Below are 27,706 nucleotides of genomic sequence, written 5' to 3'. Positions count from 1 at the left end.
GACAGATGTTTGGGGGATGTTAGAATCTCCCATCTACCTGGTGCAGTGTATCCAGAAGAATATAAATTATATATGAATTTTCTGTAGCCATGCTGTAGTTAAGTTTAATTGGAGATTTCATTCTAAACATCTTTGCATAATGCCCATACTGGGAATGCTAAATTCTGAGTTCTGGTTTGTCAGGAAAGAAATCACAGCATGTTTTATTAACAGCATAAGTAGTCAGCACATTCTCCTATTCTGGCATCTGGAAATATCTAGCTCATCCCATACATATGGCACTTCTGTTATCATTACATCTTTGAATTGTATATTCACTCTCCCCACACAAACACACTAAAAATGGATATATCTCTAGCCTGACACACAAGACTACTTGTGGGGATAGTTTCTCACTATGTGTATCAGGGCAAAGATTGATTTGAAGAAGAGCCCACTGCAGCTAGATAGCTGAAAGGCTGTAATCACTTAATCAGCTTCATTAGGGATTTGGTGAATACTCTTGCATTGTCTTCCCACATTGCTGTTTGATTTGGAGACAGTATTTCTCTTTTTGTCAAGGGAAACTTGAACTGTTGTTTTGAACCTTTCTTAAGTCCGCCTTGGTTTTTTCCTGTGGTCAAGGAGCACTGGAGGAGATCATTACAGTCTAGCAGAAAGCTTATCTTTGTAGTAAATAAAAAAGTTAAGAATGGTATTTTCATCAAGTGAAAAATCCAGATTGTCTAATTGTCTAACTAGAAGGAAGGATTTAAGGGTCTCTCATCTGGAAAGACAAGTAGCTTTTTTGTTCGTGCACTGACATTTGATTGAAAAGCAGCAATTTTTCAAAGGCCATTTCTGATAAAAGAGGAAAATGGTTTAACTTTAACAAATGCAAGTAATTTCCAATTATTGGTTAACAGTAATTAAAGATAACAAGTAACTGATTTTTACCAATTTTTAAAAAATAATTCTTTGAAGTACATCTTGCCAGAGACCTATGGATAGTTTCCTGAAATAAGTTTTAAAGAGAGTAAAAAAATTGATTTGAAGGACTCCCAAACTTTCCTAGTATGGATCTTTGTATATCTGTTTTCACATTATATGATCCTTGCTGCACATTTTTCTTAAAATACTGTCCTGATGGCCATGTTGAAAGGAAACAGGTGATTCTGGTCACTTTCTGATCTTGGAAGAGCAATCCTGAGGCTGCTGTAACTCAATGGTAGCCTTAGATTTGCTAGCAATTAGGCATTTTAGTGACTCTTTTTGCCTTTTTATTCTGCTTATACTGGGTTCTACACCAAGTAAAGGATCTGTGCCAATATTTGTTAGGGCCCTGTTCTGCTCCATTGTTCAGGCTCTGGAGATCCATTCGTTCATTTTCTGGTGCCTTAAGCCTTTTGAGGTTGCGCTTAGGTGAAGCACTACGATTTGGTGGACACTGAAGGTAGCCAGCTAGTCCTTTTCACTCTAAAGTGAGAGGACTTCTCGAGACATTAAGACTCCTAATTCCTTTTCTGAAGTGCGATGCATCAGCTCTTTGATCTTTCTGAAATCTGCCCAGTTATTTACAGTTTTCAGTCAGACTAGAAGTCTGATCTGGCTAAAATGCAGAGGTGCAGAAAAGCTCAGGCCAACACAGTGGGAAATGAGCAGGGTAAGAGTGGGTGGAAATTGCATCTGTCCTTTCTGACAGAACTATCTCATATTGGCTTAAGGTTTCAAGTAACTGCATTTTCAAAGGTGACTTGCTAGTTGTACATCCATCTAAAATGTTGGAAAATGTGTAGGAAGCTGTGTTTTTGTATGGCTCTTGCAGAGCCATTTGGAAAGATTTGTTTTGAAGGAGCACCTACTGTTCAAAGTGCACAGTTCAGTACATTGATATTGTATGAAGGGACCTCTGTCTCAGCTGTGGCTACTGAACAGACAGTGGAGCATTGTATGAGACACACAAAGCTCATGCACAGGAGGACTGATGTTTATTTGCTGTCTAATTTCAGCAGTGAAGCAGTGAAAACATAAATCTTAGCAGAGGTACTGCACCAGCTCTAAACCTTCCACCTTCCAACAGGGCAATCCCATGTTACGCAATCTTTCATGCAGTTCCGTGGAGTGCTGACAGCTTCCTTTAGGCCTGGGAAAAAACATGACAGATGAAGCAGCACTAAACAATGAGAAACCTACAATTATTAAGACCCTAAAACAGTGGAGGCCTATTACAAGTTTCTTGATTCTCATTCTGATCAGTTTTGCTACAAAACTCACACTCACTACTGATCTTTTTCCTCTGAGGTCTAGCTTTTCTTAAAGTCCTTGAAAAATTGTCATATGTCTACTCTGTTAATTCTCTTTTTTCACTGGTAAAATGTTTTGCTAACAAATCCTCTTGCTGCAGTTTAACACAACAACCTGTTTATCTGGATGTTAGATAAAAAGAAAACAAATTCCTTTGCTTCCTTGGAAAAGCTTTTTGGACATATAAAGACAGTCATTGTGCCTTAAATTGATCTTTTCAAAGTAAAGTTAAGACAGAAAGAGCTCAAATCTTGCATCTCCCTGGAAGCTTTCAGGTGTAGGATCTCATGGATCCTACATTTCCTTGGATGTTTTATTTCTGTGGTCTGAATTCTTTCCATATTGTCTAAGTATAAAATGTAGAACTTCAATTTCTTCAATCGCATCTCTTTTTGAGCCCATTTTGTTGTTTGTCAGGACATTTTAAATTCTAATACTATCCTCCAGTTTACTTGTAGCCCTCCCAGTTTCATGTCATCTCAAAGCTAGCAAACATGTTTTTCAGTTACCTAGATCACCATGATTAATTTAGTAGTATAGTAAGAATTGTAAGTATCATGGATGGAAGAGGTGACAGGAGTTCTTTAGATTCAATGTATTCAATTAAATGGATACTATTTACAAGAAGAAAAAGCTCCACTTAGGTCTCTTTTGCTCTTTCAATTAAAATACTGTTTTATTTTAGAGCATAAAATTAATGGCATTGTGTTTTTAAGATTAAAGGTCTTAAAGTAGTATTAACATATTTTGCAAACTACAGCAAGTATCACAGTAACCTACGCTTTGGTCAAAGTTGCTTGCCACTGTTTTAATTTTGGGACAGATTTTATTTAAAGTTTAATTTATTGTTTCAGCAAAGAAATGGAAATATGCCAATGTAATTTGCTCCTATCACAAAGTTGTAAGGCGTTGTCAAAGACTGAGCAAGCTATTATACAGAAAGGACTAGATGAGCTTGATGACTGGTGTTAGTGGAACAAGATGAAATTCAGAACTATAAATGAAAAGTCATGCAATTAGGGACAATCTAATATCGTACAGGGACACACAGCTGGAGAGTAAAACGATCACAGAACCACAGAGAATGATGGCCAGTTGCCAGTTGTGCATTTTAATGCTTTGCTTTGCCATTGAACAGTTTTTTACACATTTCTGAGGAAAAAACTGGTAATCTGTTTTCCTTCTAATTTTATTAATCAGGATTGTCTGTAAATGAAGGCTCTTGGGACACCAGGAAAAGATTTGGAGGTTTCTCTTGGCTCTATTCTGTCAAAAATCATTCACCCTGATGTAGAGTTTCTTTACATATGACACTGAACACTTCTTCATCTCTACCCTCTCAGTGGGCCTTGTGTTTTACCAGATGAGTAAATGACAAGGTCCATTTCAAGCTTTCACACATGCCACAGTAGAGGGAAGATGGATACCGTCAGTGATAAAATTGTTCATAAAATGTACCCATGGTTGTAGGTGGGAAGCTAGACAGCAGTTGGAATGACTTATTACCAGAATTGCTATTCTTATTTCATGTTTATGTTTTAGGCAATTTTTTTACCATGTTCACACAATAGTTCTTAAACATAGGCTATGTTGGATTGGGTTTTCATTGATATTTTCTATTTGATTTAATAATTTTCCCTTTTATCACAAATAATTTTATCTGTTAAATTTACTATAGCTATGTATAATATCTAATATATTTTAAGGATTGTTACAAGCTTCTCTAAATGTATTACTGTTGTCTCTTCTTTAGAAGCATGTATATTTTTCTTTTAGACTGCAAAGCTGATATTGCAGTTCCTGTGTAGCCTGTCTCTCCAAAATATTTGTTCATTTTTCCTTACACCCTAATAAGACTGTAGACCCAAGCCTTTAATGCAATGGGATACAATGTCCCCTGGCTATTTCCTTTTTGTCTTCTCTTTTTGCTGTCCTTCCTCACACTGTGCTTGTAGATTGTATAGCACTGGTGGAATCAAAATGAGACCTTTGGTAATTTCAGACCCTTACAATAAGAAACAAATAATCAGATGCTTTCACTTACTTTACTATTAATGGAAGAATGAGGCACCTTTTCCATATTGTGTGAATTAGCCCAGCTTTTCAGGTACTTGGTTTACTGTAACTTTCATACATAAGCAGTTGCCTATACATGCAAACAAATAATCAAAATGTTTTTTTAGTTAGAAGCTCTTCTACTCCTCCTGTGGATCTGTGCTGCCTCATAATCCTCTTATTCTGAGAGTTCAAAACAAGTAAACTGTAGTCCTAATTAGAGACAGCCAGGAGTTTGCATCCCAAGCTTCTTAACCAAAAAATTGGTTTCATGGAATTATTTGTAAACTATTTGTTTATTTCTTTGAATCATCTGTGAAAATAGAAACCTCTATAGAATGAAACATTTTTCTAAAAATGCTTGTAACATTATTTAATGTATTGTGTAATATTTAAATTAATCAAAACCAAATCAATATTTTTGATGTGGTTCAATTATAGTTCTCATTTGGCACATTTTGTCTTAGTTGCTGAAAATTTCAAAAATCTTATTTTGACCAAGTCAAACTCTTCATTCTGTCACCACGATTACAAAAGGAAAAAGTTATCAATATTTTCTCCTCTCTTCACTGTCTGTTTTTCAAAGCCACAGTGATGTTTCTTCAGCCACTCTATTAATTCCTTCTCCAACATCTCTCACTTTAGATTGACCTTTTGCTTTTTATTAGTTTTCACGCCTTTTTTTTTTCTCCTCTTTGTGGCTGAAGGAAAGGAGACAGCAGAGAGTAAATGACTGCCAGAAGGTCTGAACGTATGGATACAGCAATGTGTCTTGCTTGAAAAGTTTGGAGGAAGGAAGGAGTGTGAAATGTGTGAAAGAAGGAGGGAAGGGCAGAAGGTTGATGGTGAGGCAGGAGAGAGATAAAAACGTTTTATTGGTGCAGCAGGAGGAAAAAGTACGAAAATTGGTAGGCATGGAAAATACAGAGCAAGCAGAAGGGTGGAAAGAAGTAGGATGGTGTTTTGGTGGAGTGAGGCCCAAAGGTGGTGTTTTACTGATTTGCCACAGAGAGTGGCTTACAGTGCTCCCAACCACCTGCTGCAGCAGGGAGCAAGAATAGCTGACTTGTGTCCAGGATCTCTCTGCTGCAGGGAACACTCAGAAAGGCCCTCCTTCCCTCCCTTTGCTGGCCAATCCGCATTCAGAAAGAATGCCCAGTGAACATATTGTATGCATTTATTTTAGAATATTTGCACTACCTGTAGTTTAAAATAATTCAGACTGCTGATAATACAGTTTCAGCAATTGCTTAGGTTATACTCTGCCTGTGTAACGTCCATTTTTTGATTTTTCTTACTTCGCTATCCCTCCTACTTTCTTTCTTTCACACTTTCACAGTTTTAACAGCTATGGTCACATCAGCAGTAGCTGCTATGTACTCAAAAGAATTTTTGAGAATCTTGAGACTTGACTGGTTATATAAAATCATATATTTTAGTGCAAGAGTCTCAGTTTAAGTAAACGCAAGCATGCAAAAATTCTTTACCATTTCTAAGAATTTATGAGTATATATCAGTACCATCTACTGGCAATAAGAGTTACAGCACTTAGTAGGCTCACACAGGAAATGCCAGACTTTACTTCAATAACCAGGATCCTTCAGCAGGAAGTTAGGTGTGGTCCGTAAAGGGAGAATTAAAAAAAAAAAAAAAAAAAAAAAAAAAAAAAAAGAAGAAGAAGAAGAAAGGGAAAAAAAAAAAAAAAAAGGAAAAGGCATGTTGGAATTTTAACTGCAGTCTTCCCTGGTGCCATTCCAAACCCACATAACTGCAAGATTCTTCACTGGTAATGAATTTTTAATTGTTTCCTGCAGTATTAAAACAGAATTATGCTTTTTCTTTTTTTTTTTTTTTCCCTTCTGTAATTAGAAATAAAATCTAACAGGATCCTGCTGTAGGACCACTTTTATTTTCCTAGTGAACCTTTCTGCTGCTGGTGGTGAGTGCGGCTTCCAGCAGCAGTTTGGTACAGACCGTCCATGACAGAATGCACCAGGTGCATTTGCCTGCAGTGGAAGAGCATGCTCACAGGGAGACCTGCAGGAGTTGGGATCTGTGTGGATTGTGTAGGTGTAAGTGGCTGTGTGCATATGGTTGAAAAGGAGGAGCAAGCATCATGTTGCAGCTTATTTAACAGCCTTCAAAAATATTAATTTGTTGCGGCTGTGCCGAGGTATGTGTGCTAAGTGAGGCAGTAAAATAGGATCAGGCTGATTGTATTCAAACTTTTGTATCATTTTAATCTGATTATTATTTCTTGGTATATTGTCTTACTCAGAATTTGTTATTTTATTGCATTTGCTATATTTTTAATATGCTTACTCAGAAGGATGCTTGAGAAAAATTCTTGTAGGCTGCAGCAGATAGCCTGTTTGCAATTTCAGATCAAAGTATTTGCATTGGGAATATTTTCCACTGTTCTTTTTAACTGAACTGCCTGCCTCTTCTTCATTAAGAAGAGATGACCCTGCGCTTGCTGGTGAAATTTGTGAAATATATATACAATTGATATGATATCAGATGTAAAAGATCTAAGTGTGGGATGTAATGATTAAGAATCAGTTTTGTTTAATTCAGCAATTCTTCCAGTGCACAGTGTGTTGCCAAGCAGGGGATCTGAATACAGGTGCTTATGCCTGAACATTGTTTCCTGAGCTGGCAGTTCGGCAAAGGCAGCATATTTGTACTCAAAGAGAAGAAGCATCTTGTATTGTTTTCAACTGATCCTTCTGCCTTACGTGGCAATAGTGGATTCTAAGAGTCATTTCTGGTCCACATAGGTAGAGGGAGGACTGGTCCAAGATATAGCTTTCAGGGTAATAAGGAGCTACCTTGTCTGGAGTCTCACTCAACGCTGAACCAAATACTTCAGAACTGTTGATTCCTCACGCTGAATGTAGTGGAAAATATCTCCTACTTTATTCATGGGAATGGATTACCCTTGATAAAGGCAAAAGATGTTATTGTATTGTATGTGACTTTTTTTATCAGCTTGTAGAATTGACAATCTATTGGTGCAAGCACTAAGTGAATTTTAAACAAAATGCTTTAAGAATTGATACCTCTGAGACAATACTAAGAGGCAAGCTGCAAAGGAAAATGGTTTGTCTTGAAATAAAAACAAATTTAAAAATTCATTTCACAGCAGCCTCGTCTTGGATGATAATTACTGAATTTAACAAGATGTCCCCCACAAAATTCTGTGATGGTATATTACTTTGCATTGTTGGTAGCTGTGTTGTTCTAAATTTTTTCTGTGTTTTTTTTTTTATTTTTTTTATTTTATTTTTTTTTAGCACTTTTTTTATGAGAAAGGCTAAACAGTAATTAAGAGGTGCAGGATGAAAAGATGGCACAATCAGTGCTGGTACCACCAGGACCCGACAGCTTCCGCTACTTCACAAGAGAATCCCTTGCAGCTATTGAACAGCGTATCAATGAAGAGAAAGCTCAAAAATCCAAACAAGAACGCAAAGATGATGATGATGAAGATGGCCCGAAGCCAAACAGTGACTTGGAGGCAGGAAAGACACTGCCATTTATTTACGGTGACATACCTCCAGGAATGGTGTCCGAGCCCTTGGAAGACCTGGACCCATATTATATCAATAAAAAGGTGAGTGTAAAAGTATTTCCATCAGACTTTAAGAAAAATAAATAATAAACAACCCTTCAAAGACATAGTATTTCTATTATTTTTGATCTAGAGCTTCCATATAATAATTCCCCCAACAGCTGATGTGATTGGCAGAAATCTCCACTCTAAGAACAGAAATTAGTAATGCTTGTGGGACCTTATAGATAAGAAGAGATGCACTTTTTTTTTTTTTTAATAAACCTGGGATTTTATTAAAACCTGTAACTTTCAGTGTTTTACACACAGGAGAATTGAAGTAGCAGCACAGGGTTTATCAATAGAATAATTACTAATTGCTATGTTATAGTTGTGAAAGGAGCAGGTCTTCAATATGAAATCTATCTCAAAGGTAGTTACACATCCTCCTACTAGATTTCTTCACTGTTGTGAAAATTTAGGTTGCATTCTCATGTCACTGGGAAGGATGGGGAAGTATGTAAAGATAATTTCTCAGGATATGATGATCATCTTGACCCATTTTTACTCTGTAGAGGCATCATATATCCAACTTAGTCTGGGTGAAAAAGTTTTCTTATCCAGTTCTATTTTGTACTAGGATTGTTTTCAAAGAGGAGGTGTTCTAAAGAGGGACATAAATAAAGTGGAGGTAGCAATTGCACTTGGAGTGTTGACAGAATGTTACATAATTAAAAAAATTATTTTTATGGAGATGTTACTTAAAAAAAAACCAACAAAACAACAACAATCCACTTATTTGCTTTGATTTAAAGTAACAACAACTGCTGTGGCCAGCACAAAAGTGTTGAACTTGAGACTAGTGTCCAGATGGCCTTGGGTTTCCTCCAGATTTTCAGTCCCTTTGATTTTGGCATCATACGTATTGCAGTCTCATTATTCTGCTAGTAAAGAAGAAATGGGTTTTTTTCCCTTTTTTTTCATTTTTTTTTCTTCTGCTTTCTTTCCCGTGGAAACTAGCTAACTAACAAAAACAAAACCCATGAAAGTGAAGAAACTGCTTCAAAGAAAAATGAAGAAAGATTCCAAGAATTGTTATGATTCAAACTCAGACTAAGAGAAAAAATGCAAACGAAGATATTTCCTGCAGGAATTAGGGGTATGCCTCATCAGTAGTATGTTGAAATAATACCAATATAGGCATACCATGAATAACTAAGCAGAGTAGCTCAAAAATCGATTGTGCCTTAAATGTTCATTGCAGGATTTCTAAAACTGAATTCATGTATGGAGAATCATGAGTTAAATCTGAAAACAAGGTTTTCAATAGTTATCATGTTTTGCTTCCTTTACTCAAGTGATTTACCCTGTTGAAGTCTGGAAGGCAAATAGAATTTGGGTCAAAGTACCGATTCCTTTCCTTAATTCTTTCCACATTCTGTAGTAGTAAAATTTTAAATTCAATGCCAGAAATCCTAAAGTTAGAGCATGTATCATCATGCTTTGGAAACTAGAAGAGTAATTCTGCAATTAAGTGTGGATGTGAAGTAAAATCCTGCTGAATTGCTTGTTCCTGATTGAGAAATGCATAGCAGTTGTCATGATCTTTTCATTACAAGCATTGTGGTTTCCAGTAGGCAAAGCAAGACTTCAAGCTGTATGTTACAATCATAATTTCTCCTATTATTTTTCTTAGCATTCTTTGCATATTTTGAACATCATGTTTGGGTCAGGCTCCATTTTCATTTTTTAGCATAACTTGATGAGTCAGCATAACACAAATGCTACTTCATCAGAGGTTTGGCAGAGTAAAGGGAACAGAAAACATAAGAGCTCTGATTATTAGAAGTCCTGTTTTTATTAACTCCAGGACCAATAGGAAGAGAGTTGAAAAATCTCTAGTAAAGAGCATGTTACAGACTCCAGTACAATAAATGATCAAAGTACAGCTTGAGAATCACTAAGTATGGGAGAACGCAAACATGTTAAGTTTGGAACCACTGATTTTTATAATTTATAATTTATTATTTCAGGCAGAGAGAGGCATTGTGGTTTTTGCTGCTCTATTTGCCACACCTGCTCAGAAAGTAGAGCATAGTCTTGACAAATGCTGCCCTCTAATTTCAGTTGAGTTAGATCATGGCTGCTGGCACTGTTCCAGGTCTGCATGGTTTATGTGCCCTTTGGGCTTCCTAGGACTGCCACAATGCTATCTAGATCCATTTCCTTTCAAAAGCATGAAAGTCATCCATGTGTAGAAAGAAAACATGGAAATAGACAGGACTTTCCCCAGATGTGTGGGAATCAACATAATTTAAAAAAAAAGTACAGGTTTTATTCTTTATCGCTTGGATTTTAAAAGCACTGTTACATTTAAAAAATGTTTTTTTTATATGTTGATAATATCCATGAGTTATTGCTGAAACTATGGAGAGAGTGAAAATACCTGGATACAGTGAATAGTGTGAATTCTGTATTAGGTGAAAGTAAAATATGACAAAGAAAATAGATTGGCAGGTATAGAACTATCACAAGCAATAGCTGAAAAGGGGAGTAATACATTGCTCTCAGAGTACAGCAAAAATTGAGTACAGCAAAAATTAGTGTTATGTTCAAAAATGGTTATTGAACCCTCTTGATTTCCATATTTTCATGATCACTTAAAACTTAGATCACTTAGAGTTAGTTTTGTCTTAGTACTTTGATTTGATAATTTAAGCTGGTTATTTGATTTAGAGATTGAAGTTTTGATGGCTCTCATTTTGGTTACAGTTACACACCTCAGTGTATATATTATACAGTACAAAAAGTATGCTAATTCTTCAAATATTGCCTACATTACTTTCATACTTGTCTCTGTTTACAAGCTAGCAATATCAGGATTACTTATGATTTCTTTATCAATGCATTTAAGTGTTCTTTTAATTGTATATATAGTAATTTGGCTGGATGCTACAATGTGTGAACTGGACAAGGGGATTGTGTCAATGCAAATAGAGCATATTGAACAAATATGATTAATGATGAAATGAAAATGATTCAGGGTTTGTAACTTGGTATCTTCTAAATGCATGTTTTCATTCTCTTTTTCTTTTTCCAGACCTTTATAGTATTAAATAAAGGGAAGGCAATATTCCGATTCAGTGCCACCTCTGCCCTGTACATGTTAACTCCTTTCAATCCTCTTAGAAAAATAGCTATTAAGATTTTGGTACATTCATATCCTTTTCAAGTGGTTAGTCTAAAACTGTAATGAATGAGATGTTACTTAGTATTTAGATCATTCTCCGGCACATGTCCCAGGATCAATGTGATCGGTAGTGCTTTGTCCCTCTTCTCTCTACTATTTCTGTCTTCTGTTCTTTTTCTCATTCTCCTTTTTCATTTCTGTTCATTGCTGGATCCTAATATAGTAATACCAGAAGCCAGACAACCAGTCATCGTCCTTTACAATTTCTGTATCTTCTTTCTTCCCCCACATAATTTTTCCTTCCCTCTTATTTTTTTCTGTAATCTTCACATCTTTTTTTCATCTTTCCCCTCCTCCACATTTTTCATAAAGTGCAGATATATTGCTTGGAATACTTTCAGTTCTTCCCTGACACTGTATATTAAAGTCAAATCTTTGATCCCAGATCTGTGCTTGCATGAGTATTTAGTAAAAATATGGTTTCATTATTCCTTTTCATTTTCTGATTCAGATAACACTTACAGAAAGATAGATTCATAACACAGCTTAGATTTTTTTTTTTGTTATTCATTCTCAGTCTTGTATGTATCCCACCTGTCTGTTTTATTTCTTGATCATTATTGCATTATATACTTGTAGGCCTATTGATGTTTTAATTTCAGTCTTCAAGAAGGTCATGAGATTTCCAATTGCAGGTAGAGATTTGAAAAGCTAAATTATTATAATTACTTAACTATTATTTTGCCTTTTTCTGTGTTTTAATAGCAGACTATAGTAGGCATCCCACTGGTCTGATCCCAAATACCAATATGAGCCATGAGGTCATTGACTTCAGAAAGCCAGCTTACTTGATAAGGAAAGAATACAAATGTTTGCACACTTGTATTTACAGAAGTCTAACATAAGCACACTGAAAGTAGCTTTGTGTTAGCATTGCATATAGGGATCCTAAGATTAAGTAGACTAAATTTTGAAAGGACTTTTTTCAGTCTTGGTATACTGGAAGACTGACAATTACAGTGGTTGGTATCTGTTAGACATTGTTATCAATGCCTAGCCTACAAATGACTTCCAAAACAATCATGATATTACATAGCCTATTTTCAATTTTTTTGCTACAGGTGCCACTACAAATAATTATTTTTCAGTTATATGACACTCTTTACCATATTCTGAAGCATTATTATATTGAGTTATGGGGAATAATAAAAGATTGTGGGACTGAGGTAGTGGTGAAGGGCTAGTCACCAAAGTCAGAATTCTAAAACATGTTGTTTAAATTTTTTGGTAAGGTATATTATAATTATTTTTCCACTAATGAAAGCATAGTGAGAATCTGCAACTCCAAGTGGACATTTCATCAAAAAGGATTTTGAAAGCCTATGTAAAGTGCAGACTGGTGAAACACTTGTAACATAGGTTTTTAATATTTAAAATAATATATTTATTTCTCCTTTGCACTGTTCATATGTGAATTCCATAAAGGAAAGCTGGGTTCTCATAAAGGATTTAAAATATATTCATTGCACAGAAACCCAAAGGATTGTGGAATATAATGCCACAGTTTTTTGACAGCTCAGAAGGTAGAGGTATCATTATCACTGAAAGGTTTTTTTATTAGCATAGACATGCAAAGAAAAGTTTTCGAGGGGAACCTCACAGTACTTCTCACCCCACTGTATTTGGATTTCTATTTAGGAGCACCACATGAACCTGCAGCTGTTCTCAAACTCGAGCTTTGTCCTCTCTGTAGCTTTAGGTGTTGGTGCCATCATGTGGGCGTTTCATGGTTCGTCTGCATGGTTCTCATTTTGATGGTTGTGGTTTTTTTGTGTATTAGAAGAATGTCAGCAGTTCTGAGAATAAAAGGTTGTAGATTTAGAGTGACATGGACCTGTTCTGGAATTCTATTTGGATTTATTTTTTTGAGAATCACATGTGCCTTCCCCTCCCAAAAGCATCTATATTACGAAAGTCATATGTGAAATAACAGCAAGAGAATACTTTTCTCACTAAGATTTCCCTATGTTCTCTCCTACTACGTGGCAGCTAGCCTTCAGTGTATCATAGTGATAAGGAAAAATGTTGATACATGCCTAATTTTATGATAAAACATTAAAGTGAAGAAAATGTATTTTTCATTTCTTTGAATGCATGAAGCAGTTCAGATTTTTCTAGATAATCTAAAAGAAATACTTTTTGTGTTATTCCACGAAATTAGAAGCTAATACTTCAAAGGGTGACATTTCTGTTCAATAAGAAAAAATATTTTAGACTTGGGGTGCTTTTTAAAATACCTTTCAGATTTTCTAATTTTTAGTATATGATTGTTCTCTTGTGGCTATAAAACAGGGAATGAAAGTTTTAACATATTCAGGGCTTTTCCCTGAGTATTAAAAGAGTAGTAGAGGAATAGATAGCTCCTGATAGTGAAAATCTACCAAAGCAGTGTGCTATTTGATACTCTTTTCATGACATTTTCTGGCTTATGTTCCTTAACTCTTAGCCTACATTATTCAGCATGCTTATCATGTGCACTATTTTGACCAACTGCGTATTTATGACCATGAGTAACCCTCCAGACTGGACAAAGAATGTAGAGTAAGTTAAATGGATTTTCTTTGAATAATATCCAATAATCAGAAATAAACTGCTGCAAATTATATTAGGATGGTTTCCCCTGGCAGCAGCTACCTTGTTGGGATATCCTATCAGCAGCTGTTCTGATGCTATTTCCTTTGCTGTAACATGAAATACATATAATTTTGTCATGACAAGTTCTTTAATGTCCTTCCTCTGTTTGCAGTACTAGAAGGAAAATGTAAAAAAAGCTATTCTTATGATCATACAGAAATAGTGGATTATAAATATTTTTGACTGTGTTCTATATCACATCTGTGCAAGAATGCAGAGAAATGCAGTCTTTCACCTCTGTTGCAATAACTGTTACACATAAAGGAATTATCTTATGGATGGCTGTGTTGGTCACTGTGCAGCTTTCTCTTACTAAAACCAATCTAACAATGGAAAACTTGTATGCAGAATGAGCCATTAAAAAAGTATTGAAATGGTTAGTTAATCATTGGTGCAAAATGATGACTGCTTGGCTAATTGGTCCAATTAGCTTCGAGGTGTCGACACACAATGACATTCCAAACTGCAGGCCACAATGTGAAACACAGTTCTTGGTGCTTCCTTTCTGCTGCTTCTTTCACATTCCCTGCTGCTTGGGCTGATCCATACCTGTTTAATATCCAGAAATCAAAACACCATAGGGCTATTAAGGTTTCAACAAAGACATTCTCCTTTTGAGTTCAGTGTAAGTCTCTATGTATTCAGGATGCCTAGCATGTAGTAAATATTTATGATGAAAATTCGTTGCTTGAATATTTCTTCATGTCTGTATATTGTGCCAGTTAGAGTTACAATGAATATCCTCATCTGTGGAGTAAAGTTCTGCAGGAAATAAATTTTTTAGTAATTGAATGGAAAAAAATTCATATTGGAAAATTGTTTTCAGGCTAGCTCAGTTAGAGTAAGCTTTTTGAGCAGTTTAATTTGAATTCCTTTTCATTAAAGATATAAATTAAACTAAATTTCAGGATGACATCACTTGGACACAGAAGATTGAAATTACTCAGAATGCCAGAATTAAATTACATTTCAACCACATTTTTTAGTCAAAATTTTATTGGCATTCATAAATAATTTTGGTTGTTTTTGCACTTGTTTGATTCCAGTACTGCATCTCTCTTGCTGAAGGTAAAGTACTGGATATATCTACTCCATAGCACAGTTACAGAGCAATGAAGACTTGAGGGTTGGCACTTGCCAACTTTTGGGAGTAAGCAACATTTCAGCATTAAAAAAAAACATTGAAGAAAGGAATTTTTAGCCTGAAAGTAACTTCTAAAACCCTAACATAATACATCTGTGTGTTTTGTTATAACATGGATTCAGACTGGTCATAAACATGCACCAATGAAGTAAATGGGAATTTTGCATCTGTCTTATTGCATAGAATGTAGAAGTTGGATTTAAGATGTGGGTTATCAGACTTTTAATCTTAATTTCATTCCTCTTTCCTTATGGTATAAATTATGCAGATGTTAAAGTTGGTTGTAACTGCCATTATTTCTTATGCTACTTAATGAGAAGAAAATGAGAATAAAACAACTAGAGAGAATAAACTGCAAAAATAACATGATCTATAAACTCTGTCTTGCATATTTTCCTCAGATACACATTCACTGGAATTTATACCTTTGAATCACTTATTAAAATTCTTGCAAGGGGCTTCTGTTTAGAAGATTTTACGTTTCTTCGTGACCCATGGAATTGGCTAGATTTCACTGTCATTACATTTGCGTAAGTCTTCTACTTATTTTTTTTATTAAAAATTCTTTCTGGTAGCATGAGATTAGTGACTAAAAATTGCCTCATATCTTGTCAGCCAGAATATTTGGAGCCTGGACTTCCTGCAGTTTCAATATGTTTCTTCTACTCTTTTACACATTTTAGTACTTCTAGCCAAGCATGTGCTGCGGAGGCCAGCATGGTGTGCCAGCCCATTAGGATTGTGAATGCCGTCACCCTGAACTGTTCATATCCTGTCTCCTTTCTGCATACCAGAATTAAAGGAATCCTTTTGACTTCCTGCTAATAGCTGACCAGATTAGTTTTCAAACATCGAGTCAATGTGATTTATTATGATAAAAATTAATTTAATTTTATGGCCAGAAGTATATTTATAACACAGGCAAAATATGGTGAACGGTGAAAAGGTCTTGCTCAAAGACCCAAGCAAATAGAATAAAATCTGCCTCAATTCTGAGTAATTGTGATTTAATCCTACAGGTATGTAACAGAATTTGTAAACCTAGGCAATGTTTCAGCTCTTCGAACTTTCAGAGTATTGAGAGCTTTGAAAACTATTTCTGTAATTCCAGGTAAGAAGTAGTTGGTGTCAGGTGTTAGGCCCCTCGTATCTCCAACTGTTATTTGTGTGCTGTCATTGTGTTTGTGTGTGAACTCCCCTATTACAGATATGTGACAGAGTTTGTGGACCTGGGCAATGTCTCAGCGTTGAGAACATTCAGAGTTCTCCGAGCTTTGAAAACAATATCAGTCATTCCAGGTGAGAGCGAGGTTAAACACCGAGGCTGACTTTTGTTCTACAAAGGCTGTGCTCACATTTTCAATCATAAGCCTTGTTTGCTACACATTGTCAACATACCAAAAAGCAGGAATCAAGATGTGATTTATTTAAATTGATTCATGCTTGTATTAATTGTATTTTCTTCTCAAAAAAAAAAATCAGCCTTTGAGTTTAACAAATTCTTGCATGAGATATTTGCAGTAAACAGCCTATGTGATTTGCATCTTATGACATCAAGCTTTCCTTTATATGTTTTAAATATAAGTTACTTTTAAGCTTTCATACTGATGCAAATTTTCTCATTTATTGGAGGCACTTGATATAGCAACTTAATTCAGTTTTAAGTTATGTCAAAAAAACCCCCAAACTCTAAAGGATAGCATGGGCCATGCATGGGGTATTGTTCCAAAGATGTCTTTCTTCTCCAAACCATCACCTGTCATATATTGTAACAAGATTATTACGGTATCATTTCAATGTGCACGTGTAATGGGGTTGCATTAATATAGAATACATTGCAAAAGTTCATAAAAGAAAGGTTTGGGCAAGAAGCATCAGCAAAAGCAAACAATGCTATTTTATGTAGGGTTGAGATATAGCATGAATAATAAAATCACTTGTTTTGGCAAAAACAATGTTTTTGGTATTATCTATTTTTTTTACACTATAAAATAAGTATAAATTTACATATTCTCATTCATCTTTCCAAATAATAGGGCTTTTCTTTAAAATTATTGTGTCACAAATTACTAGTCTTTTTGCATGATGTCTTTATCAGGAAAAAAGTCACATGATTTTTTGTGAGGGTTTATTATCTATTTAACATCATAATAAAAATCTTTTCTCTTTGCAGGCCTGAAGACCATTGTAGGAGCCCTGATTCAGTCTGTGAAGAAGCTCTCGGATGTGATGATCCTGACTGTCTTTTGTCTGAGTGTATTTGCACTGATAGGGCTGCAGCTGTTCATGGGCAACCTGAGGAATAAATGCCTGCAGTGGCCTCCAGACAATTCTACTTTTGAAACAACTGTTATTTCCATCTTTAATAGCTCTATAGGTGAAAATGGAACATTTATTAATGCAACAATGACAATATTTAACTGGGATGAATACATCGAAGACAAAAGTAAGAGTTAATTATATTATCTACTGCATTGATATTCTGGTATTGATTCAATCAGATTTGAGAACATCAGTATCTTTCTCTTGCCTTTAAAAGTGTGTAATATGGCCAAGAGACATAAAAGCACTCATTTCTCTCTAATAAATAAAAGCACTGTCATTATATAATTTAACATTCATAACATTATATTGGGTAGCAAAATATCTTTTTCTTTCACAGAACACGACTTCTAAATTAAAATCACATTGCAGCATAAACCAGAAATTTCCAGCTTCAAGCCTCTTGAAATAGTGTGACAGCCCTAACATGGGATCTGAAATGTAACAGCTAGGTTAGTGCAAGGTAGTGCCCAGTCTCATAAGCCCACATCTGAACATCAGCTAGCCCAGGAATCCTGCCAGAGCACGTAAATGTAGAATTAAAGGAATTGTTGTTCCTTCTGGAGTTGGGTGAGTGGCTTTGCCCCACACACCCTTGCACAACATAGACACTCCTTTAAGAGAATGCCAGTGATTTACCCCAAGATTCTTTCTTGCAAAATAAGAACTGGATTCCAGATTGCTGTCTTTTAAGTTGTTTCTTCTCTTTGAAAAATCAAGAACTGAGCACTTTTTTCTATTTTGTACCTCATAATACACTATTTCCACCATTTTAGGTAGTTAATGTTACTACTGTGTTAACAAAACATCTTTAAAAATTCAGATAGAATGACTCTGAACTATTGTTAATCTCTCCCATTTATCTGTTCAGCCTTTTCTATTTATTTTAGTGTTTTTAGTATATTTAATGTATTCATAATTAGGTGTTATAGGTTTTTAATAAAGTCTGTATGTATATTTTAACTGATGACTATATCAATGAAAGTTAGGAAACCTCAGTTAAGAACTAAATGCTTTTAGATCCAAGTCTTATTGTCTCATAATCTTTTAATATACTTATCATCCCAGCATGCTTGAAATATACAAATGTCATGCAGAAATTTTGGATGATAACCTATTCTTAAAGCCATCTGAAGAACAGATTCCATTCCATTCCCCTTAAGTTGTTTCTGGTACTATGTCACACAAATAGAAACGTTTTTTTTCTAAATATCTGACCTACATTTTCCTAATTTCTGATTGAATATATTACTACATCTGCTCTGGACTAAGATAATCATAGACTACTTTATATTAGTCTTTATACAGTTTAAAAACTCTTATTCTCTGCATTTCTGGTCTTTCCTAAGGCAAGTAATCCTATTTGCCATTTTGCATTTTCTATACCTATTTTCATTTTTTATTCTTTTTTTCAGTCTTTCCAGTTAGTCTGTTTTTTTTTTTTTTTTTTTCTTATTGTTTTTATTTTGCCTCTTTTTGTTTGCATGGGGGTTTTTTAATGAGATCCTTAAACTGGGTGCTAACTCCTCTAGCAATTACTTCTGATTTTTATCTTTACCTCATGCCATACATGCAACATTCCTTTTAGCACATTTCAAAATTAAGTCATTTTTATATCAGCACTGTATTTGTTGATTCACAAACAGTTTGTATTTTGTGACAGTTACTGCATCTTTTTGTACAGTGGTGGCTGCAGCCACATCCTGATATTTTGTATTTACCTATTTGATTTTGCCCTGTCAAGTGTAGCATTTTCCACTTGTCTCTATTGGAATAAATCCAATTGCTTTTGGACAAACTTGTCAATTTGTAAAGGTCATTCTAAATTTCAAATACCTTTTCTCCTAGCCTTATGTCTTCAGAATACTTGATGCATTATTTTTCTATTGTTTCGTGTCTTGAGTTGGTAATGAAACTTATTAGAAAACCATGTCTGGCATAGATGCCTGGGAGAGGTTCCTTAATGAATTGACATTGTATCACTGGCAATAGCTCTCTAAGAACTTTTTTCAATTGTTTTGTGATATTTCCAGCTAGAACACATTTCCTTTATTTGTATCTGGAAGTGTTATGTAGGACTTGTACCCATGACTGTTCTGTTATAATGCTGGCAGGAGACAGGAATAGTTTTGTATATGGCATATTTTCTACAAACTCATATTTACTGTTTTTATTGATTTAGCATTATTATTTTTGTATTAAAAGAGTCTTGTTTGTTTTCCAAAGAAGTGGACTGAAAGTGGAGCTGTGCTACAAAAGAATGTGGATTAGGCCCACAGAAGGTTTTGCAAGTTCTGCTTGGAGCCTGTGGGCATTTTTAAACTTCTTTTTAAGTAGGGGTCACTCACAGGCTGTGACTCTGTGGTCACCAGAATGTCTGAAAATTCATTGATTTCTTACATGATATCTGGGACTAGAATTGCAGATATATAAATTATGGACATAATTTCTCTCTCTTTAAAATAAGCAGATTTTATGCTGCCCCTATTGTATACTGGTGGTGACAGAGTAGAAGCAGTCAGTAGGAACTGGTTGCAATTCCCTGCTTGCCTGTTTAGCATTAGCCCTCAGTTAGCTCATGCCAGCTAAGTTAGTCCATGCCAGCTGGCAGTGAATCTCACGGAACCATCTGCTTCCTGAGAACAGCCAGAACATACCTAGTTCTGGCAACTTTAGCTTAATGTGCCACCTGACTAAAAAATCTCCATTAGAGATTCCCATTTTTACTTGTGTTTAAGAATCACAAACTAGGAATTGATGGCAAAATGTGTTTCCTTTTCTGCTACAAAGGAAGAAAAATAAAATAAAAAAGAAGAGCGTGTTGGGGGTTTTTAGGCCTTCTGTCACTTTAAACTATTTTTTACCTCATCCTAATAGATAGCCTAAATGTTCAAGTACATTCCTCTGCTACAGAATTTTGTGTATTAGTTTTGTGTAAGGTACAATAAACACCTGGTTTCTTCCCCAGCTGCTCAAATCAAGATCTAATTAGAGATTTCTTGAACATGTTGTGTTATCACAGAATCAATGGGAGTGGAGAAGACCTTTGAGATCATCTAGCCCAACCTCTGACCTAACACCACCTTGTCAACTAGACCATGTCACTGAGTGCCACATCCCGTCTTCTTAAACACCTCCAGGGATGGTGACTCCACCACCTCCCTGGGCAGTCCATTCCAGTGCCCAGCCACCCTTTCCGTGAAGAAATTGTTCCTTATGTCCAACCTAAACTTCCCCTGGCACAGCTTAAGGCTGTGCCCTCTCATCCTGTCACTGGGTGCCTGGGAGAGGAGACCGACCCCCACCTGGGTACACCCTCCTTCTAGGGAGCTGTGGAGAGTGACAAGGCCCCCTGATCCTTCTGTTCTCCAGGCTAAACACCCCCAGCTCCCTCAGCTGCTCCTCACAGCACTTGTGCTCCACAACCTTCACCAGCTTCAGTGCCCTTCTCTGGACCTGTTCCAGCACCTCAATGTCCTTTCTGAACTGAGGCACCCAGAACTGGACACAGTACTTGAGATGTGGCCTCACCGGTGCTGAGCACACAGAAGAAATCTCATCCCTAATAGTTCAGGTTTTTTAAAGGAATACTTGGATAAAATAATATGTAATTGATAATTATAAATGAATAGTACTAAATGTTCTGTGTCAAAAGGCACGAATGAGGTCCCAGAATTGCTCTCATCCTTTGCTTCATTTTCTTGGTATTTTTTTATTTGCTAGCATACACAATTTGATATTCCCCTTGTATCTTGTAATTTGGTTAGGTTGCCAAGAATTAACTGCATAACTAACTTTTTGTTTTCTAAAGAAAGGCTAACTTGAAGATTCTGTAGAAAGTAATTTTCCTGTCAAAACAATACTTTCCATGTTTTTTTCATTCCTAACCACTCTATATTGCAGTTGAACAGTTTGTTAGCTCTGCTAGTTTCTTTCAAGTGTAAAAGTCTATATAATTGCTCAATTTTCATTAGGCATAAATATTATATTTCTCATCACCTTTTTGATTTTTTTAAAAGGTCATTTCTACTTCTTGGAAGGACAAAATGATGCACTGCTCTGTGGCAATAGCTCAGATGCAGGGTAAGAAAATGATCATCATTTTTCATTAGGCATCAAAGACAAATAATAAGCTACTTAGAATAGCTCAGGTAGTCAACTTTAATATCAACTGTAGAGTTGCAAATTATCAATGTTTTGCATTTGAAGCTATACCTAAATACAACCATCTTTGTGATTTGAATTTACACAGGCACTTCCATCAGCCTCTTAGGCTACTTTTGTAAAGGTAATCACATGAATGATCTGTGCATAAGTGTTGCTGCCAACTTGCTAACAACTGTTTATCAGCCATGCTACTTGGTGTTCTTTTGTCCTGATGGAGATGTGTTATGAAAAATTGTGGGGAAGGGTAGAATACTATTAGTTATATTACTAAAGTATTGAAATATTATTAGGAAGTAGAATTAAAAAGTGAAAATTAATAAGCTATATATTTTTATCTTAGATATGTAGAATGACATTTTACTTGTTCATAATTTCATTAGCAACTGGTACTCCTGAAGAATTTTGTTTTACTGCAGCATATCGTAATATAGAGTAGTTGTTAAAAATAGCATTTCCTCTTCTTTTGTAGTCAATGCCCAGAAGGATATATATGTGTGAAAGCTGGTAGAAACCCCAACTATGGCTACACAAGTTTTGATACATTCAGTTGGGCATTCTTGTCACTGTTTCGATTGATGACTCAGGACTTTTGGGAGAATCTTTACCAGCTGGTGAGGACTTATTAAAATAAACAGCACCATCACCAATACCATTACTACATAGTATTTGCGTAGTTATTTTCATTCACTTGTCCCTAAGGCCTTTGGAACAGAAATTGTCTTTAATTTTATATATGTAAATTGTTGTCTAAAACAATAAGGCCCTTATTCATGATTTAGGTTCCCATGTGCTTCTTAAATACATTATAGGGAATAGTTGTTATTTTATGAAGATGGTTAAGCATTATTGGTTTTTTTACCTAAATGAATACATGAATTTAAGTTGTCAAAGTTTTTTACCCATGCATGATGTAAAGAGATGCTATGTTTAATTGATTTGCAGTCTAGTAAAAATATGTTTTGTTTGAAAAAGTTACACCTTTTCCCTGAACTACAAATATCCTTACTTGAAGGACTGTAATTTTCTCCATTGTAACATTTTGTATAATGCACTATTTTTGTGGCAGTGTAGTTTGAGACTGATGAGACAGGAAGGTAAGATGCTGATCAGTGGCCCCACCTACTGTTAAATTTAAAGGCTGTAATGTAGATGTATAGATTCTTACTGGTATAAGTTCTGAGCTATTCATAATTGGATTTACCTTGACAATTGTAGACACAAAACTTTTTCATATGTATCTAGGATATAATGTTATTTCTATAAGGAAAAATTAACTGAATAATCTTGTGCTAACATAAATCAATCTTATATATCTAAAATATAACATGGAGATTAACTTATTATACAACAGTAGTTAAAGTCTTTTTAAAGAGTGTATTATCTCTTTTTCTCCAGACACTGCGTGCTGCTGGGAAGACATACATGATATTTTTTGTTTTGGTCATTTTCCTGGGTTCTTTCTACCTAATCAACTTGATCTTGGCTGTGGTTGCCATGGCCTATGAAGAACAGAATCAAGCAACAATGGAAGAAGCAGAGCAGAAAGAGGCAGAATTTCAGCAAATGCTGGAACAACTGAAAAAGCAACAGGAAGAAGCTCAGGTATCCCTGTAAAGTAAAATTTCTTCAGTCCATGCATGACTGTTAACATGTGCTTTAGGTCCACATATGAGAAAACTTTTATTCCCCTACTTCTAACAATATATTACTTTGCCTCATCAATTTCTTCATATTGTAAACAATCTCTGATGTTTTCCATTGCACTGGTTTTGCTGGTTTGATTGAACCTGTTAATTTTGTGACAAAAATAATAACCAAAAAGCTAAAGCACTGAGTTTTCAAATTGGAGATGGAAATTAACTTTTTATTGGAGCACTTAAAAAGTTGCCCAGAGTGCTTGTGGAGATAATCAAAAGCCATCTGGATATGGTCCTTGGGCAACCTGCTTTAGGTGACCCTGTCTGCTGGAGAGGTGGACATGATGACCTCCAGAGGTTCCTTTGCAACCTCAACCATTCTGTGATTGTCTGAAATGGAGGTGGAGATGTGGAAAAAAAATCCAAAGAGTAATTGTGCTTATATAAGTAACAGAAGCAAAACTATTGTACGTGATGGTGCTTCAGCAATATTAGGGTTTTTTTCTACTCCCTTCAGCAATATTTGGCTTTTTTATACTCCCTGCCCATCTCTCACAGCAGAAAGACATAGTTTTAAAGAGAGTTGGGAAAAGTGGAGAAACCGAAGAAAACACTTTGATACAAATGTAATGATTACATGCTGCTTTGAAATTACGTTTCATTTTTTGAAGGCTCTTAAATCTTTAATAGAAAAATTTATATGTATTCTTGGCATGTGGCCTCATAGAGCAGAAGTTGAACTATGTCTTCCATATAGGCACATGACTAAAGGCAGCAGTCAGCGTTTTTTGTTTCATTGATCAATTGCTATGTGTTGGGGGGAATTGGGAGATATTCTTTTTCTTGTTTTTTACCACACCTTGTAAATAAATGTTAATGAAATGCTCCACATGTGTTGAAAATCAAACAGCAACAAGTATGTAATAGTGGATAGTTTAACACAAATCTCTGATTGTTATTTGCAAAGCTGATATATCAGCATTACACAAGATCTTCAATAGACTAGGGAGTATTCAAAACCCATCAAAATATTATAAGAAAGTGTTGGTTCCAGTTAACAGGGATTTTACCATTTGTTTGAGCCTTGATTCTTTATTTTTACATAGTGCTTCAGATGAAAAATCATTGCAACATATTGCTTCAATCTGAAACAGATGTTTTTTAACTTGTTTTTTTGACAGCACAGTTTTCCCTTGGGTTACTCTTGCTCTTGGTTTATGGAGCATTGGCAAATTACGGTTCCTGTAGTATTTCACAAATTACACTTCTTATGATATGCTGGGTTTGGTGAAGTGAAACACTGCTTTTATTTCAAAATAATAGTTTCTTTAAGAGTGGCAATAAATTTGAAATAGTGAGCAGGGTATGTATTTGTATAAATGCTGTAAATTGCACATGTGCTTGTGTGTATAGGCGGCGGCAGCAGCTGCAGCAGCTGACTCAAGAGATTATAGTGGAGTAGGTGGAATAGGTGGATTCTCCGAAAGTTCTTCTGAGGCATCAAAGCTGAGCTCAAAGAGTGCTAAAGAGAGAAGGAATAGAAGAAAGAAAAAAAAGCAGAAAGAACAGTCTGAAGGCGAGGAGAAGGATGGGGAAGAATTTCACAAATCGGAATCAGAGGACAGCATCAAAAAGAAAGGTTTCCGATTTTCCATTGAGGGGAATAGATTGACATATGAAAAGAGATTCTCTTCCCCACACCAGGTACCATAGTATTATTACCTCTTAAACACCTTTTTTGTCTACTCATCATATAAAGAAAGCACTGTATAGCAGTTTGGTTAATTCTTGCAAGATACCACAGATTCATTAATATCCTAAATCAAAGACTAACCAAGTAAAAACTTGCAGCCAAATATGAAACTAAGAATTTGAGAGATTTTGGTTTTACTCTGAATTCCTGTGTGAAAAATCAAAATTACATATACTAATTAATAGGAGCTGTATTTCAAGCTTCTTAGTTAAAATGGACCTATCTCCCCACCAAGTTGGATGTATTCAGCATGATGAGTAGCTTCAAAACAGGGTGCATACATACAAAATGTAATGTTTCAAATGAGAAGAATATTAAAATTTGGGATGCTTAATAGAAAGTAATGCTCATGTGAAATTTAAGAAATTAATTGATGTGAGACCATTAATTGTGTTATCTTAAAGAAGGTGGAAATGTGTGTGGCAAAGTGTCTCTGCATGTGTTCTCTTACATTGAAACATCAGTGACTCAGAATGCCATCTGCATCTCCCATCCAGACATTTATTTCATTTGATAGTTTTGTAATGTTATCTCCTACAGTTTTCAAAGCTCCTCTTCATTTGCCCACTTCTCACTCTCCCCTTAGCACTGCAAATCCAGATCTCACATACATTCTCTCCTTTTTCCACCCCTTTTTGTTCCTCTATATGCTTCTTCCTTTTATCTCCATATTCTTGATTTTCCCTGGTCTTCATGACTTGCTTTCTCCCTCTTTTTAGTCATTATTACTAAACTCATTCCTGCCTTTTTAATCCTTTTCTATTTCTGTCTCTAGAAAGTTTGTTTCATCCCTTAATAGGTCATGAGTGTTCATACTCTCTTCATGTATTGTTTTCTCCAGCCTCCCATTCTCAAAGAAGCTCAGACCTCTTCAACCAGTATTTTCTTACTAAGGACTGTCATCCTTAGACCAGACTGTGGTGGGAATATAATGTTTCTGGCTTTCTATTTCCGCCAATCCTTCCACTCACTTCCTAATGTATTTCCTTTCTCAATAGTAATGTATCCTTCCCTTCCCCCCACCCCACCTCCTTGGTCTGCCACTGTTTTATGTTGTTAGCTGTCTAACTAATCTCTGTGAGGCTTCATTGCTGAATTTAGTTCATGATTCATTCTGTTCCTTATACAAATTTCCACACATGTCAATTGACTTCAACTTCATGTTGAAGATCCATCTGATCCCCTAGGTGCATATTCTTGCCTATCTCTTCATTCAAACTGCAGCCTTATTCAACTGCAGCACAATTCATCCATCTTGTAAGAAATTAAGCATTCCTCATACAAATTCTTGTTCTAACATTTTCATCTCCAAGTTCATTTACAGTTGTTTGACTATGACAGTCTAGAAATCACCTCCCCTCTGGTTTTCCAACCCTAGTTCCTTTTCACTCTGGATTCTAACCACTAAAAAGAAATTCCACTCACCAGCTTTTAATACCATTTTCCTAGAAAAAACTCAGGCTTATATATAATCTTTGACTTTTTCCTTGGCATTTCATTTTCTTTCAATGTAAATGACCATTTTATTCCTCTTGAAATCTTATTCTTCCTAACATTCATAACTTTTTCTCCTCTCAATTCTCCTGGTTTAGTTGTGCTTTAGGAGATCCTTTTACCCCTTTGACAGTTTTCCAAAGGATTTCCACAAGGCCTTTTGCTAGATCCCTTTTCTCTCTCTTTTCTTTCTTTTTTTTTAAACCCTATTCTGGACCCACAACTGTGAATCATTTTTAACTTGGACCTCTTTACTGCTGTATTCATCAAGAATGTTGTTGCAAAGAGCACTAACCTATCCCATTGCTTTTCTCTAATCTGCTAGTAAACATACTTACCTAAAGATTTTTTTTTTAATATCATAAAACATACTGTACCTAAAGTTCCTCCCAACCCACCTTGTCTACTTACAGTAAACAAGTCTCAGCTTTGACTGACCCAAAGCAGCATTCATAACCTCCTGTTAAATTTTCAAACTAGTTTCTTTGAGCTCTTTCTGGTATGCTGCCCTTCATGCTTGGAAGAAGCTCCCATGAGTTTTCACAGAACACTTCATTGCTTTCCTCAAATCCCTCTTTAAAACTCTCTTTTACCATGCTGCCTACAGAAAACTTGACAGGGAAGTGACTTCAGGTGAGCTAAGATGACTGTTTATCATACTCATCAATTTTGCTTCTGTGTATTCCCTTTCTTTTTGTATCCATCTGTTGTGTCACATTTAAATGATAAGTTCTTTGCAGAGTGCCTTTTTGTTCTGCATTTTGCAATACAGCCCCTAATACAATGGGGCTCAGGTACACAAAGATAAGTTGCAGAAGTGAAACAAAGACACTGCTTCATTATGTATCATCTCTGCTATTCATAGAGATCTTGGGTGAAATCAGGTGCTAATAGTTACCGATGAAGTCAAGGCAATTACTGATATGAATTAAAATTAAGAACATGTATAATTAATTGTAAGGCTAGAGCATTAATTTGACTCTAATACAGGAGATCCTCCAATAGCAGAATATTTACTCCAATGAGTAAATATTGATGAAGATTATCAAACCTATTTATGTAAAATTACAAGCAAATTGTTGCATATTCAGGATAGCTAAGACTTTTAAAGACAAGAAACCTATATTATGGTCTACTTTAATATCTGAAAAGATATGTATGTTTTTTAAACTAGGCAGTATTTGGGAGCTACATCTGTGTGCAGACTGGGTCACAGAAAATTTGCCTAAAATTTTATTTACTCAGCCTGTCATACTAATGCCAGCCTGGGGTAAAGAGTGTCTAGATATACTTATTCAGTTTGTGAACAGTTGGTAATAACATAGGCAGAAGAGCAGAGGAAACAATTCTGTCAAGCAGTTTCTTTTACTCTGATTAAACTGAATCCAAAGCAGTAGAATAACTGGTCTTTGTC

The 27,706-nt window shown here is 35.5% G+C and overlaps 1 protein-coding gene across 6 annotated transcripts in view; it reads left to right on the top strand.

Moving 5' to 3' along the window:
- The window catches only part of SCN2A (sodium voltage-gated channel alpha subunit 2), a 74,151-nt gene that overhangs the window by 13,348 nt on the left and 33,097 nt on the right, over positions 1–27,706 (top strand). For 3 of the 6 annotated variants that reach the window (XM_058809447.1, XM_058809449.1, XM_058809444.1), the window contains 10 exons: positions 7,635–7,954; positions 10,992–11,112; positions 13,595–13,682; positions 15,321–15,449; positions 16,127–16,218; positions 17,093–17,365; positions 21,261–21,324; positions 21,878–22,019; positions 22,804–23,010; positions 24,459–24,749. In XM_058809447.1, the coding sequence (XP_058665430.1) occupies positions 7,688–7,954; positions 10,992–11,112; positions 13,595–13,682; positions 15,321–15,449; positions 16,127–16,218; positions 17,093–17,365; positions 21,261–21,324; positions 21,878–22,019; positions 22,804–23,010; positions 24,459–24,749 (1,674 nt within the window). In that variant the 5' untranslated portion in view covers positions 7,635–7,687. Of the gene's footprint in view, positions 1–6,097; positions 6,125–7,634; positions 7,955–10,991; positions 11,113–13,594; positions 13,683–15,320; positions 15,450–15,938; positions 16,031–16,126; positions 16,219–17,092; positions 17,366–21,260; positions 21,325–21,877; positions 22,020–22,803; positions 23,011–24,458; positions 24,750–27,706 lie in introns of those variants that run through there. The other 3 variants (XM_058809450.1, XM_058809445.1, XM_058809448.1) reach the window with 2 other exon arrangements.

The sequence above is a fragment of the Ammospiza caudacuta genome, chromosome 8, assembly GCF_027887145.1.
Source record: "Ammospiza caudacuta isolate bAmmCau1 chromosome 8, bAmmCau1.pri, whole genome shotgun sequence".
NCBI classification, from domain to species: domain Eukaryota; kingdom Metazoa; phylum Chordata; class Aves; order Passeriformes; family Passerellidae; genus Ammospiza; species Ammospiza caudacuta.
Note: the sequence above shows the minus strand (reverse complement) of the source record. Positions and strands in the feature narration are given on the sequence as shown.